The sequence below is a fragment of the Diabrotica undecimpunctata genome, chromosome 7 (genome assembly GCF_040954645.1).
Source record: "Diabrotica undecimpunctata isolate CICGRU chromosome 7, icDiaUnde3, whole genome shotgun sequence".
NCBI lineage: Eukaryota > Metazoa > Arthropoda > Insecta > Coleoptera > Chrysomelidae > Diabrotica > Diabrotica undecimpunctata.
The window spans coordinates 11,908,460-11,925,864 of NC_092809.1; the positions used below are offsets into that span (position 1 = coordinate 11,908,460).

Sequence of the window (17,405 nt, forward strand, 5' to 3'; positions counted from 1 at the left end):
AAGTATAAAAAAGATACGTGGAGATAAAATCACGTTTATTAGGGGCAATGTTCATAAAACGACTTTTATAGAGGAGATTAAACTATTTGTGCTCGTAGCAGCGGCGACAATGAGCGAAGATCGCAAAATAGATTAGCAAATTGTGTTAGAACAAAACATGGGCCTGCGAAAGTGCCCTTACGTTTATTTTAAACCTTACAATGATCTATATCAGATTATACTTACCTATTATTAACTAGATTAAAAAGTAATTAATACACTGGGGTAATGGACAAGAAAATTGCCAATAAATATACAGATTGCCGTCCATGAAATGGAAAAGAGGTAATACATAATATATGTACCAAATGTCTAGAAAAATAAAAAATTATATAAAATATTCTTTTTCTACACGTTATTTTAGTACAAGATCACACTTCAGGATCACCAGGTTCATAACGTAGTTCCTCGAACTCACAATTTGACATACATTTACAATTAAGAAAATACATTGATAATAGGTTCCAGTGAAAAAGTGGATAAGTGGAAAAAAATTTTTTTTGTACCTCTTGAACAGATGACAACGATCCCCCATTCCCTTTTCTAATTTAAACTACTCAATTAAATTTAAAACGCGTTCTTCTGCTTGTGAGGTAAGAGTTTTTCGAGACAATTTAAAAAAATTCAATAAAATATTGTCTTTTTGTCATTTCTTTCACTTTTGCGGAAACTTAAACCAGTCCTTTACTGATTGAATGAGGTTAACTTTGAATGTAAATAAATGACAAAATAAAATACACTTACCATAAATGCAAAAACAGGACAAAAAATCAGCAAAAAATCAACAAACCGATAGCCGCAAATAAACAAACCAGAAACGTCACAAATTGTACTTAAAATCTGAGAACGTTCCCAAGCGTCTTTTTTGTACCTATCTGTTTTCGGTTTAGGTGTTTTCTGTGTACTGAGTCTAGAGCGTTCATAAAAATAACATGTGTCTTTGCTTCTTAACAGGCGTTAGCTGGTTTGTCTTTAGTTTCATGTTTAAAAGACATTGATGCTAGATAAAAAGTATAAGATTTATCTCGCCTGGTATTAATAACGCACTTGTAAAGAACCGTGGACTCAATTGTTTAGTGAGGTTCCTTGAAATTCTTCCATTTTAAACGATTTTGTCACGTTTTCACAAAACTTGAAAAACATCTAAAATAATAATGAGTAGTATATTTTTCTTATATTGTGAATATAATTTTTATGTTAACTAAATAAGTTATCATGGCTGTGTTGTTAACATTTTGACTTCGTAACCCAAAAGTTTAAATCTGGATCCGAATATAGAAATACTTAGGTGACATGACATAATTTTTCCAACAATGACCACTATTCTTCTAATATTAGAGTAATATTACTCTATTATTAAATCTATAACTTTTTTATTCTTGTATGTAAAAAACGTTTAAAAATTACCAGTGCTTCGTATTACATATTTATTAAATCCATTAAAAACCTAATTTTAATTAAACTCTGACTTATCATTTTGAAAAGTATTCTATCCGTATTAAATTAATTGTATTAATAATTTATTAGTATATGACGTCACTGGTACGCCTTTAATTTCGCCCGCCAAAAACTGCCTGAGGTGTAATTTTGCACAGTAGGTTCTTTTATTGACAGATCTTCAATTATTTACGGATTTCAAATTTCTGACAGTTGTTTGGATAATCAACTTTTAATATCGAGAACAATTTTACTCCGCTCGTGTTTGTAAAATATTAATTATAGTATTCATTATGCTAGAGGAAGTCGTTTATCCATTAAGAAAAAGAAGTTATAGTTATACGGTAAGTTTGTAATGGTTTTATTTTACTATGCGTCCCATAATAAATTGTTTCTTAAGTTACACTATCTTGTGTGATTTATATTTTCGTATATTTTAAGACTGTCTTACTTGGTTAAATTCTTTTGTCAAATTAAAATCTGTTATAAGAAATCTATAATTTAACTAGAATATTTATTTATCATTCTTGTAAATTTTTGTTCAGCGACAGGGGCGGGTAATCTTTTTTTCTTTAAGAAATGTCTGCTTATTTTATTTTATACTTTTATACATAACATTGGCGTGCGCTAACTTTTTTTATTTTTTTTTTCCACATGTGTATTTTTACAACGAAAATTTCATTTCATATATAAACTCACTTGTATTCCTGTAATGGTAATTTTTTACCATTAGCATGTAATGAATGCTTATGTAGATACGTATACCTACGACACAATGGCATACGAGTGGCATCAAAAATAAGAGCATTTAATGGTCATCAAATGCGAGTATTACACGTTATTTTTTCTACAACCACCCAAAAAATGAAAAATATTTTTCACTATTATTAATAATAACAAGTAGGTACAATTGTTATTATGTTATTATGGTAACAATTATTATTTTTGTTCCTTGTTTTAATTTTGATATAATAAACCATTATTAAGGACTACAAGTAATTGACACGGTTAATTAATTATTAATTAATTGTTTAGTGTTCGTATTTTGCATTCTACTATTATTAAAATGATATTAACACGGTCATTTTATAGCATCGGTTAAGGACGAAGTAATAATAGGTGTTAAATAGTTTTATTTTCAAAAGAGTTCAAAATTATTGTCACGTAAATTTTATTTTGTACTGATTCGTCTATAAATATAAATTTTAGCAACTGTTGTGAATTTCCATTTTAGGGATATTTAAATTTTGTGATGGGGAAAATTTAAAAATGCGATGATAAAAACAGCTAAATCAATATGTGGAACCACAAGAAATAACAACAGAGGGAAACGAACATCTTGGTGGAACGATGAAGTGAAAAGAGAAATAAAAGAAAAGAAGAAATTATGGAAAGAATACATCCAAGACAAAACACAACAAAAATATGAAAATTATAAGAGACAAAGACCAAAAGTTAAAGAGATAGTTAAGAAAGAGAAAAAGAAAAGTTGGGAAAAATTCGGGGAAAAAATGGAAGAAAACAGCACAGAAAACGTAAAATTATTTTACAGAACACTGAAAAACCTAAGAAGCAACAAAGAAACGAAACTGAAACAAATAATGAACAAGGAAGGAACAATAATAAACGACGATAAGACAATACTGGAAAGATGGAGGGAACATTTTCAGCTGATACTGAATGGAAATCAAGCGAATACAATGGAGAAGGAAAGCCACAACAGGAGAGTATCCATGAGAAACACGGAAAATCCAGAAACTATAGAAAAAGAAGAACTGGAAGAAGCAATAAGAAAGATAAAGATTGGAAAAGCAGCAGGAAGCGATGAAGTAGCACCATAAATGATGAAATATATAGGAGTAAAAGCAAAAGAAAAATTGTTATACATATATAACCTAATATGGAAGAGAAAAGTAATACCCAGAGAATGGACAAATGCAGTAATTATACCTATATACAAGAAAGGAAACACAAGAGACTGTAGGAACTATAGAGGTATATCACTACTATGTGTAGCAGCAAAAGTATACGAAACCATAATAGAAAGGAAAATTAGAAAAGAAATAGAACATAAATTAGAGGATGTACAAAGTGGATTCAGGAAAGGACACAACACACAAGACCATATATTCACCATGCAACAAGTAATAGAAAAAGCCTTAAAGAAAAATAAAGAAATACATCTGAGCTTTATAGACATGGAAAAAGCATTCGACTCAGTCAAAAGAAAAGATATATGGGAAAACCTAAAGAAGAAACAAGTAAGTGAAGAACTGATAGAAGCAACAAAGAGTATATACATGAAAACAACAAATACAGTAAGAATGTTAAATATACAGTCAGAACCATTCGAAACAACCCAAGGAGTTAGACAAGGGGGAAGCCTCAGCCCAGTACTATTCATAAATGTAATAGATGAGATAGTGAAAGAATGTAAGAAAACATTCAAGAAATACTGCATGGGTTGGAACAGAATGCAAATGATAAATGCTGAGATGTGTATATTTGCAGACGACATAGTATTAATTGCGGAAACTGCAGAAAAACTGAAATACAACTTAGAGAAATGGAACCTAGAAGCAAGCAAATACAACTTAAACGTAAACAAAGAAAAGACTCAAATAATGAAAATATCAAGGAAACAAGGGACGGAAGATCAAATAGAAGTAATGATAGACCAACAAAAAATAATACAGACAAATTCATACAAATACTTAGGAACAGTAATCAACAACAAAGGAGACATCGAGGATGATCTTAACAACAGAATGGAAAAGACAGGAAAACTATTCCAAGCACTAAATAGAGGATTCCTTAATAACAAAGAAATATCAACAAAGACCAAGATGACAATATACAAAACAATATATAGACCTACAGTGACATATGGAGCAGAAAATTGGATATTAAACAAAAGACATCAGAGCAGAATTCAGGCAGCAGAGATGAAATACCTCAGAAGAACGATAGGAGTAAAAAGAACTGATAGAATCAGAAATGAAGAAATAAGAGAAAGACTCAAAATCAAACCGATACTCGAGTCAATCAAAGAGAAAAAATTGGCATGGTTCGGACATCTAACCCGGATGGACAATAATAGACAAGTTAAAAGAGTGTGGGACGCCAAACCAATAGGGAAGAACAGAAGAGGAAGACCCATTAAAGAATGGAACAGTGACATCTCGCAGATACTGCAGAGTAAGGGTAAGACTTAGCAGGAAGCAACACAGATGGCATCCAATAGGAAGGAATGGAGAAAGTTCGTTAAGAGCTAGGACACCTCAGAAGACTGTCAAATATTGTAATGTAATGAATTGTATTTTAAACGGCCCAACACCGAAAGGTACAAATGGGTCTACTGATTAAGTAAAGTAAGTAAATTTTCTGGCGATTATATTAAATTGGTGCAGCATACGTTGTAAATCGTCTTCACTTTGAAAGAGTAGTATATTGCGTCGTCTACGTAGCAGATTATTTTAAGTTGTTTTTCTATCATTTGTTATCCTTTTTTTTTCTTACTTTTCTGACTATTTCATCCATGACCAGATTAAATAATACGCGGCCCAGGTAATCCCCCTGTCTTATACCATTGCCAGCTTCAATTATTGAGGATCGTGATTCCTTCCAATATTTCTAACAATTTTTCTCCATTGGTCTCTATGTTTAAGCTTTACTTGGTTTGCACAAAAGGATTTTCTTATTTTTAGGATCATATATATCATAGGATCATCGTATTTAGGATCATAGGTCATATGTGTCAACTACCGGTACTGTGTCAATTACCAGCACGTTTACCTTAAGTGTTAACAGCAAATTTAAATTGGAGATTTTCTTTCCAGCCACTGTTACTCGCTGTGACAACACGCATCCTTGTCTAACACCTCTCTCGGTCTTGCATTGGTTTGAGAACTTCTGATCTAGTCATACTGTTGCTATATTGGACTGATACAGATTTTTAATACAATGTCACCAGGTACATTGGTGTGCCCATTTATATTAAAACGGACCACAGATTTATCCAGCTTACACAATCGATTGCCTTTTGGTAGTCAACGAAGCATATAATTATAGGTACATGAAATTCTCTACACTTTTCAAGAGTTACGCAGGTTCAGGATTTGTTCCCGTGTACATTTACCCTGTACAAACCCCGCTTGTTCCCGAGGTATTTGGTAATGTAGATAGGTTTTTAATCTGTTTTTGATGATATGCAACAAGATTTTACTAGCATGTGTTATCAGTGATATTGTGCGGTAGTTTTCACATCTGGTAGTAGTTCCTTTTTTGTGTACCGGGCTATAAATTGAGGTACACCAATCATACGACCATTTTTTCCTGTGTCCTGTGTTACCTAGTAACTGTAGTATTTCACCTGGTACTGAATCAATGCTTGGGGATTTATTTCTATTTAGCGATTTAATTGCATATTTGACTTTGTTTATGGATTTTTCTTATGTCATTTACGAAAAATTTAATTCTTTTTCTTGAAACTATTTTATTACTAAGTACATTAGTGAATACAACTTTATTTTTTTAAAATCACTGCCAGGTATAAAAAACTTCCTAAACGTTTTTTTTATCGCAAATGTTGATCGGTCCCCGTAAACATTTTATCCGAAAGTGCTCGACTGTGACCCCCTTTTTTCAATATTCCTACTTTCGTGAATGTTTTGAATAATACTCGTGGCGTTCTTCCAAATGGACCCATTCATACGCTAATGTATGAATACTCTTTCAAGTTGTTTGCTTGAGAAACTGAACTTTGACACGGGGATTTGTAACGAATTTGTATGGGGAAAAAAGTTTTCAATGAGACACTAAAATAACTTTTTCGTGTGTTTTCTATTCAATTTGAATTTACACAAAAAGTATGTTTCTACATTATCAATCAAAAGAATAATAATGCTTTCATTGATTTAAAACTGTTATTAATGTATTCGAGCTACTACTTTTAATAAATTTTTACTTCTTCTGTTTTATGGTAGACAAACTGATTTTTCTTTAATTCTATACTACTATTAATTATTTGTTGTGATTAGTTTTAATGAGATAACAAGGAAACAAGTGTAATATTCCGCGGTGCTTACTGTATTATGATTATTTGGTGTAGGAATTGCTGAAAGAGATTTAGAACAAAGAATAGAATAATGGAGACAATTTCTTCAAAAAAAAAAGGTTTAAAACTTAAAGGACAAACATAGCGTATTTGGAACTATGGACATTAAAGATAGTTACAACAACAAATAACTTGATAACTTTGAGAGGTGAAATGATTGTAAAAAGTAATAGTTTTTAACATTTAGGATCGGTATTACAGTGCAATCGGAAATAGACATGGATGATATAATTAAATTGGAACAGGATGAAAAGAAAATTCCATTATATAAAACTGAAAGGAAAATAGTATGAGACTGTCCCAAGACAAGTTATAATGTATGGCACTGAATATTGGAGAGTTAAAAGAACAAAGATATACGAGAACACCTGTGGCGGACATGAGAATGCTACCCAACTGTCCTTGAACGTCCTTCTCCTACAAGAATTAGTAAAACAACATCTGCCATAATTGAATATATTGTCTCAGATTTCTCACTCCTTGACTATCTGATTATGAAGCAGTATATAGTAGAATGTAGAATGTTTTTCGCTGAGAACTTCCGTAAATTCCAAAATGTATGCTTGACTTCTGGGTGGCATTTCCTTCCGTGGACGTGGACTATAATTTCAGTGATTTTTAGATACGCTTGTATTTTCAATAAGGCCTTTCCTTTAATTACAATTAAGCCAAAACATCACAAACCTTCGACTACTCAAGGTACTGTACATCAAGAAATTAACTATCAACGTATCTGTCACTGAATATATCACCAAGTACAAAGTATCCTATCTAAAACTTATCAAAACAGCTAAAAAAGCGTACTACCAAAATCATCTGGGAAGCTCTAAAAGTGCTGCAAAAGAAACTTGGTCCATAATAAATGATCTTCGAAACAAAACTAATACAGTTCAAACATTTTCCCTTCAAAAACCTGTAAATCTAAATGAATATTTCGTTAATGTGAATAAAAATATAACATCAAATATTTTGCCACAAAAAGATCCCATTTCCTATCTCTTCAATTAAAAAAGATCTCGAATTCATTCTTAGTAACCAATAACCATAATCCATACAATCAATAGTATCAAAAGCAGATCTTCTTGTAGTACTAATAGACTATCCATTCTTTATACCTTCGATCGGTTTATGACTATAATTATGTTTTAACTTTTTAATAATTATTCTTTTCTTTTCAGGTAAGTCAGTTATTTGCAAGATAGAAATATACAATCGTAAGTACGTCAAACATCTTTTAAAATTTGATCAATTAAATATTACCATATTATTTTTTAACATGTTATTACCATATTATTTTAAATAATTTATTATTAAGGGATTTTTATATTTACTAATTTTTTGCACACGCCACGCAAAAGTTTGTGGCAGGTTGGCATCAAAATCAATTCATATCAAGCATTTTTGTATATGTATAACTATATAAACAAATTTTGGAGATTTGCAACATTTGGACGTATTTAGCAATAGATTATTTTATAGGTCTCTGTCTCCAATGGTCTCCTCCAGCATCCGCCTTTAAGCATCTCTTTCCTTGGCTGCTCTCCTTCAGTAACCCACCGTCAATATCTCTTTAGCATCGGTCGTCACTTCGTCTATCCACCTCTTCCTTGTTCTTCATACTGTCAGACTTCTCATCATAGTTCCACTAAGCGATCTACTAGGTGTTCTTTTATTATCTATTCTTATCAAGTGACCTGCCCAGCGCAATATTTGTAGAAGGTTCAATGTAATGTTGATATAACTCGTAGTTTAACCTTATTCTTCACATAGCATTGTCGTAGATGGGTCTATATACACTTCTTAATATCTTCTTAATATCAAAATTATTAATAAGGTTTTTTTCTGTCATGATCCCGTTGCGAATAGAAGTTTTATTATTATCCAGATTTAGCCATACGGCTTACACTCCCTCTAAGGGGAAAATTCACTCATCCCAGATACCTACGGTATCAAAAGGATTGAGCTCTGGTGGGACACTTACCATGTTATCGAGCCCTAGGTGACTTGGTATGTTGGAGTATCTCCCAAAAATTTTCGTACACATCTGGACGTCGTGAGGAGTACAGCTTTCTGCATGGCCTTATAGAGATGTTCATTTAGACCTAGCTGTTTTATGTTCTCTATGAGGTTTTGAGGAATAACACCAGTAGTAGATAGAATAATGGGTACTTTCCATTCTCCATTGTCTCCTGATTTGTATTTCTAGATCTCTGTACTTGGCAATCTTTTCGTTGTATTTAACACGTAAATTATTGGTGTTGGGTATCGCCACATCAATAATAAGTGTTGTTTTCCTAGTAAGTTTTTTTAACTAGTATGAGATCCGGTCTATTATGCGCCACTGTCTCAGTATAGCTTGTAGTTGTCATTTTCAAGCATTCTGTCAGGGACGTATTGATAATAAGGAAGATGCTCGGTTTGGAGAAGTCCCAGTTTGTCAGCTAGTTCTTGGTGGATAATCTTTCCTACTGAGTCGTGGCGTTCTTTATAATCAGTACCGACAAATGCCTGACAGCCACCGGTAAGATGTTGGATGGTTTCTTGGGCTTGACATCCATATCGGCATTTGTCATTTTGGACTTGAGGATCTTTAATAATATATTTATTATTTCATAGTAATAAGGACTGGGGTCATGAAGACCCATTTCCATACTAAAAATAAATAAGATTACACAGAAAATGTTGAAAAAATTAGGAAATAAACTTTTGAAAAAAAGGTTGTCTGAAAAGCTCCATGAGTAGTTCTGATTCCAAGGTTATGGATTGTATCGAGCATTTTAAGTGATCTGTTTGAAGTGGAGGTGTATGAGATCGATCCATAATTTAATTTGGAACACAATGTTTATAACCTTCTCCGCCGTTTTCCGACTTCCAATCGCTAGTTCTTCTGCTTGTTCCATATGTAGTCTTCTATGTTTTTCTCTTACTCCTTTGTCTATTTCTTCTCTCCAACTTGTTATTAGTCTATCTCGTTTTCTCTTACCTTCTAGTTGCCATTTTAGTATTTCATTTGGTATTGGACCATTCTTTGTATCCATGTCCAAACTTCTTATTGATGGTCATCTCTGATTGTTCATATAATTTCCATTATTTCTCTAATGCGCTCTTTTTAATCCTTTCTCTTCTTTAAAAATCTAAAAACGTTTAATAAATAAGTTAAATTACTTGATCCATTGTTTCTCTTAGCTACTATCTTCATTTTTGTTACTCCTAAGATTGTTTATTCTATGTGTTCCTTCCATGAAATTTTTTAACCAAACCACAACTCCAAGAGTTTTACAAGACCACTTCTATATGGAAAGCAACAAAAAAATTTAAACGACCAACATTAACAAATTCACCTTTAATAAAAACAAATATCACAAACGAAGAAAAAAACACAGTATTCGTAGAGCATCTTGCATTTGTATTCTCAGCACCAGTTACTAATAACGATGATATAAGAATATACCTCGAAACTTCATGTCAACTATCTCTTCTTCTGACAACATTTACTCCGACAGAGGTTCGACAACAAATAAAAATGTTAAATCCTAAGAAAGTTCCTGGCTATGATTTGATAACAGGAGTATTACTTCATCAGCTACCGAGGAAAGCAGTGGTGTTATGAACAACAATATACAACAGCATACTATGTTTTCGCTGCTTTCCAATACAATGGAAATTTGGTCAAGTTAGTATGATTCCGAAACCTAGTAAGCCTACAACACAAGCAAATTCATATCGCCCCATAACCCTACTAAAATCGAAAAAGGTCTACATAGAAAAAGGTCTGTTATCTTTTAAAAATAAACTGCTTCTGTACACAGTTATACTCACAGAAGTTTGGGCATATGAAATAGAACTATGGGGCTGCAGTAAACCTTCAAATACGAAGATACTCCAAACATACTCTATGATAAGTAAAGCTCCATTGTATGTATCTAACAAAACACTTCACAGTGATCTGGATATGCCACTAATCAAGGACATAATAATTATTTACTTAATAAAAATCACACCAATGAGCACAACAACGAATTGATAAATAATTTGTTCACCCAACCACTTGCCGAAAGAAGACTGAAGGGAATATGGCCAGATCACCTGATTAAAGACTATTTACTTATTACTCTGTTTGTAGAGTAGATTGTAAACATGCAATGTATCGATAAAAAAAAGAATTTTGCAGTTTAAAATGTCTAGATTAAAGAGTGGTTTTGTAGTTCATCAACAAATAGTGTTTTTAGACATTTTGGCAGATAATTTATACTACTATTTTCTAAAAAAAGCTAGGTAAGGATCTGTTGGTTTGAAATTAATATTAATAACTAGTTTTCTCAGGTTCAAAGATATTTAATCCACCCTTCTTTACTTAATATGAATGAATTTTATTTCTTATTCGTTTTAGTTAATTTTGCTGTTGTCCAAGTCTTCAAGAATCTAAATCGTTCGTTGTATAATTTTTAATTAACCATAAGTTTATGCATACACCCATTAAATATAATTTCCCTTACTACAAAGTTGATATTGTGATACGTTAAAACCAGTGCATATCTTAAACTAAACAAAACAGCTTACAAAAGTGAAAATAAGATTGTCTCGAATCCAATTTTAAACATATTCACGTATATCGCTTAGAATATGCCAGTATGCTCCATTTGCGAACGCTATATTCAATTGTTTTGTTTCATATCTATTCTCTAAAGATCTTCCTCCTTCGTAACTCGGAAGATTAAAATAAATTCTACAGAGAAACAAACATCGTTTGGATGTTCGAGACGCATACTTTGAGATTTAAATCTGAAAGTCGTAAAAATACGGAAACTACATTGTGTATAGAACTGATGAGAATAGTTTTTATCTTAGTTACGCTCAAACTTTGTTTTTATGTCCGTGTAATTCAATTAGTGGTTCAAAAAATAAATATATTGATCTTTTAAACTATATTATATACATAAGATTGATGTTGTCTATCGGTTCCTCTTCCTCTTCTTCTTCTGCTTGTTTTTTTTTTTGTTCTTGGCTTGGGCAATTGTCATTCAGCCAGTCGTAATCAGCATGAGCTTTATTATCGAATTTAAATATGCATATAAATATTTCAAAAATTAGTGAATCATGATTAATATAATAATAATAATATAATTATTCCATACTTAGATAATGTACATACATGTTAATAAATACTATATTATACCTTTATTTTAATTCACTTGTTAACATTGTGAAAGATGGGATATGAACTCCGATCATTCACCCATAATTCTAACCATGAGTGATATGATTATTAGAAAAGAGAACAACCCAACCTTAACTAATAAGCTCACAGACTCGGAAAGTTTTAAAGTAACTCTTGAAGAAAAGATCATTTTAGCCGTGCCACTAAAGACAATTGAACAGATATATCAAAAATTAGATTTATTTGTCAAAGATATTCAAGATTCAGCATGGAATTGCACTCCCATACTGAAAACAAAAGTTAAAGGGAATAACTACCCTAAAGAAATTCGTGAATTAATAAAAGAAAAAAGAAAACTAAGAAGAAAATGGCAGCAAACGAGAGCCCCTCGAGACAAAACTAACCTAAACAATGCCAGCCAGCAACTTAAAAGAGAAATCCAGAAAATTAAGAATGAATCTATTAAATCTTATCTGGAAGAGTTAACAAACGACAGCAGCACAGAGTATTCGCTTTGGAAAGCTACAAAAAGAATTAAAAGGCCAATATTACATTCTCCTCCAATAAAACTGGAAGACGGTAGTTTTGTCAGAAATAATCAGCAGAAGGCAGAGAGATTTGCCACTCATCTAGAGAACACATTTAAGTTGCAAGATGACCAAGACGATGACCAGGATTGGCCTGAACCAAAGCAAATAGATGAGAATATCAAACCAACTTCCCCAAAAGAAGTAGCTGAGTTAATTAAAGAACAAATCGACCCAAATAAAGCACCAGGTTATGATCTCATTGCCGGAAGACTGCTAAAAAATCTACCAAGAAAAGCTATCGTAAATGCTGCCTTTAGACTACAATATGTTCCAGATTTATGGAAGATAGCTGAGGTGATCATGATACCAAAGCCTGGGAAACCCCCCAATGAGGTGACATCATATAGACCAATATCACTCCTACCTGTGATGTCCAAGGTGTTTGAAAAACTCCTCCTGTGAAGAATCCTACCAATAATTGAAGAAAAGAAAATAATTCCAGATCATCAATTTGGATTTAGAAATAAACATTCGACAATTGACCAGGTGCATAGAATACTGCTATAATTGAAAGATCATTAGAGAAAAGAAAAGTCTATTTCTGCAACCTTCCTAGATGTGGCACAGGCGTTTGATAAAGTCTGGCATAAGGGTTTGATACATAAACTTAAATCATTCATGCCTAAACAATATTCAAATATATTACAATCATATCTAGCGAACAGACATTTTAGAGTTAAACAAGAAGATGCATACACTGATCTCAAGGATATTGAAGCAGGTGTTCCACAAGGGAGTGTATTGGGTCCAGTCCTATATCTAATATACACGTGTGATATACCTGAACTAGAAGACGACACCATAGCTACCTTCGCAGATGACACCGCTGTCTTAGCGGTAAGTGACACCGTCGAAGAAGCTACAGAAAAACTACAAAATTCAATAAATAAAATCCATGAATGGACCAAAAAATGGAAAATTAAACTGAATGAGAATAAATCAGTCCATATAAATTTTACCAATAAGAGAATTAATAATATTCCTATTAGAATAAATGATGTCCAAGTGCCTATTGCGACATCAGCAAAGTACTTGGGGATCACTCTTGATGCGAAACTTCGCTGGAAAGCTCACGTGAAGCAGAAAAGAGAAGAATTAGGCATCCGCTACAAGAAAATGTATTGGTTAATGGGAAAACATTCCTCTCTATCCATAAATAATAAACTCTTAATCTATAAACAAATACTGAGACCAGTATGGACCTATGGCTGCCAACTCTGGGGCTGTGCCAAGCCTAGTAACATCAAAGTAATCCAGATATTCCAGAATAAAGTACTGAGGAACATCGTAGATGCGCCTTGGTACGTTAGGAACAACGACCTTCACCGGGACCTCAAGATGGAAGACGTCAATCAGATAATCAAGAAATTTGCAGGGAGCCATGAACAACGACTCCATCATCATGTAAACGTCGAGGCTATCCAGCTCCTCGACAATACGAACCTAGAAAGAAGGCTCAAAAGAACAAAGGCTTTTGAACTGGTATAATGAGTGAGTGAAAAGCAGAGTAAAGTGTTGTACGAGTATGCATGCTTAATTTAATGCTAGTTATTAGAAATAATAGGAAAGATACTAGTGAGTAGACACCTAATTTTAAGATTTCATTAGTAATTTAAGTTAGAAACAAATTGATAATTGGTCTTACTGACCAGATTTTAATGTAAGTACAGTTCTGTGTCTTTAGTAAAAAAAAAAGTTATTAACAGACGTCATGTGAAATACATAGTGTATAGATCTTACAAATAAAAATATCTACCTACTATGTTAATAGATACAACTATGGTAATATATTTTTTTTTTCACTACGTTAGGATATAAACCCGATTCAACACCTCGGAGGTTTAGATCCTCTTAGTGATTGTTTTACTATATATTTTTATTTATTATTCTTTTCTTTTTTTTTTATTTTTTTAAATATATTTTTTATAATCCTTTTTTTTATTTATTTTTTTTTTAAATCTATTTGCTGTAAGTATTTTTTTATATTCCTTTTTTTAATCTTTTTTTTTTATTTTTTCTTATTAATTTTTTTCTAAACATAGGTTACAAATCTATTTACAGGCATACTTTACTATCAGACAAAAAGGTTATCAAGCAGTCAAACATTTTCTTTTCATTAAGTGATAGTAGAAAGAGAATATTAACAGGATGTGGGATGTTCTTGTCCATCATTCTTTTAATTAGGTTGTTGGTGGGTTGTTTATACTTTTGACATTCAAAAAATATGTGGTTTAAGTCACTTTTAATCTGCCATTCTTGACAAATATCGGAATCTAATAAATTCTGCTTGTTGATTGGCGAATTAATACCTCTATAGAAGGTTGTGACTGTATCTTTTGCGCGGTCGTCCGATACTTCTGTCGATTGGTGACTTATCTCTTGCTATTTTGACATCACGGGTCCCTCCATTCTGCTTATGTGGTTATTCCATTCTTCTTTTCTATTTTGTGTCCGTTCATTTTTACACTGTACGTTACATTTTCTTCTAATGTCTTCACTTCTTTTTCGATCTCTCAGCGTATTGCCTGTAATTCTTCTCAGTACTCTCATCTCTGCCGTTTCCAGTAGCCTTTGCGTTATGGCTGTGTCGGGTCTTGTTTCTGAGGCATATTTCTTTATTGGTCTTACACTGGCTTTATAAATTATTGACTTTATCTCAGTATTAATGTGTATGTTTCGCCATATAGTGTTATTAAGGCATCCGGCCAGTCTATTTGCTTTTTGTACTTGATCTCTCACTTCTTTGCCCAGATCTCCATAACTGGACAGTGTAATTCCCACGTATTTTATTTCCATTATTTTTTAATGGTGATGCCATCAATTTCTATTTTACATCTGGTTGGTTCTTTGCTCACTACTATTGTTTTAGTTTTCTGAGATAAGATTGTCATATTAAAAATTCTTTTGCTTTTATGTTAAATCTGTGGACCAGTCTTTGCAGACTATCTTCATCTTGGGCTATCAATATTGCGTCGTCTGCGGAACAGTGTATTTTGATTTCTTTATTTCCCATGCTGTATCCTCTTTCTTAGTTAATGGTTTTGATGATTTCATCCATGATCAAATTGAAGAGCGTGGGGCTCAATGAATCCCCTTGTCTTATTCCACTGTCTATTTCTATAGGTTCTGTAAGTTGTCCATCTATTTTGAATTCCATTTTGTTGTTATGGTAGATGTTTTCGATATATTTTCTATATGTTAATATAGACAAATCCAAATGCTAGGAAGTAGGTACGCAGAAAGTAGGACAAAACACTATAAAATTAATAAGTATGGACCTTAAATAATATAAATTTGAGAAGATAAGTAATTTTGAGTACCTAGGGGTGACTGTTACATACAATGCAGAGGAACATGCGGAAATTTAAAAAAGAGCAATTACAGCTATTGAAAACCTTAAACCAGATGCTCAAATCCAAACCGGTCTATAGAAAAATATAGAGAGAATATAATGACGCCTCTTGGATATTAAAGACGATTTCTAGTAGACCATCTATTGTCAGTTTTTCTCACTAAATATCTCGCCCACTGCCATTTTAAATATTTAGTTCTGTTACCAATGTCACTTATTTACATCTTGGACACTTGGTGTTCACTTGGTGTTCTCTCTGACTCATTTGATTCTTTTTTCGATGTTCTTGTTATACCTCGTATGCGTTGCTCCATTGAACTTTGGGTAACTTTGAGTTAAGCTTTTATCTCGTTCTTTAGTATCGCAAGCTTGCAACCGTATATCATGATTGGTAGTAGACACTGATAGAATGCTTTTTTCTTCAGGTGGAGTGGCATTTTCAATTTGAATGTAACTGCATTTTTACCAAAAAATGTCCATATACCCAAGCCAGGGGTCGTATTTTCGAATTCATTCGAGCATATTTCGCATACGAAATTAGAAGAAATTCGCTCGAAATCCAATTTTGTGTATTTTCGAACTGTACGAATTTTTTCGTATACGGCGACTCGAATGGGTCTGAACCATTCGAATATCGATGCTTGTATACGATTAAAGTAATTGTTATTTCAGTTGTCATTGGGCCCGTGAAAGTCAGATAAGTATTCTGCTGATCGTTTTTAATCGTTGTTGTATACAATATTTTTACATTGAACTTTGTTTTCAATAGCTGGTTTAAATAATTTTTCAAAGAAAGAGATATAGTTAATGCCCTTGTAGAGGCGGAAATATTAGCTGAACAGAGAGGTAGAGTTTACCATCCCTTTCTTAACCTTCTAGAGAACTATTCTAATGTACAATTTCAAAAATTGTACAGATTAACAAATCCCCTCACAATGAAGTTGATAGGATTAAATGGCTCTTTTTTTGTTCGGCCGACACTGAACTACCATATTTCATGCCCTTTTTTTACTCCTTTGAGCTAATTTACAAGAAACGAATCGTTTTAGATGACAAAACCGTAAAATATGTTAAGTAAAACTGCCAATTATTATATTGAGTTTTACTTGTTCAAATGTGCAGTGTTGCCGGTGCAAATTCTTCTCGTATACGTATAACATTTCGAAGGACGTTCAAAAATACACATTCAGATTCGTACACGAAATTTTTCAGTCGAGTTTACCCGTATACGAAAAAATTCGATTGAATTCGAAAATACGACCACAGGTATTAATTGTCCCAGGTATACATACTCGTCTACTATCTCAAGTATAGTGTTGTTTATTATAACATCTTGGAAATCCACTAGCTCGTTGTACATGGTTTTTGTTTTTGTCAAGTTCATTTTTAGGCCAACTTCGTTGCTAGCTGCCTTTAGGTCGCTTATAAGTTCTTGTAGTTCTGCAGGATTATTATCAACCAGAACGTTATCGTCTGCAAATCTTGGATGGCTGCGGTATTCTCCATCAATGGATAGACCTTTGTTCTGACAGTTCATTTTGCTGAATATATTTTCTAGAGTGGCAGTGAAGAGCTTTGGTGATATTGCATCTCCTGGTCGGACGCCTCTGGTAGTGGGAAATTCTGGAGTGTTTTCATAATTTTTTAACTTAGCTTTTGCTTGTCTGTATATATTTGCTAAAGTCTCTATGTACGGTTTGTCAATGCTTTGAT

General features: G+C 32.7%; 1 protein-coding gene across 7 annotated transcripts in view; it reads left to right on the top strand.

Moving 5' to 3' along the window:
* Positions 1 to 17,405, top strand: part of heph (polypyrimidine tract-binding protein 1 heph) — a 539,711-nt gene that overhangs the window by 343,739 nt on the left and 178,567 nt on the right. Inside the window, exon 1 of one of the 7 annotated variants that reach the window (XM_072536695.1) lies at positions 1,682 to 1,820. The exons of the other annotated variants lie outside the window; for them this stretch is intronic. Coding sequence (XP_072392796.1) covers positions 1,770 to 1,820 — 51 coding nt within the window. The 5' untranslated portion in view covers positions 1,682 to 1,769. Of the gene's footprint in view, positions 1 to 1,681; positions 1,821 to 17,405 lie in introns of those variants that run through there. 7 annotated transcript variants of the gene reach the window in all.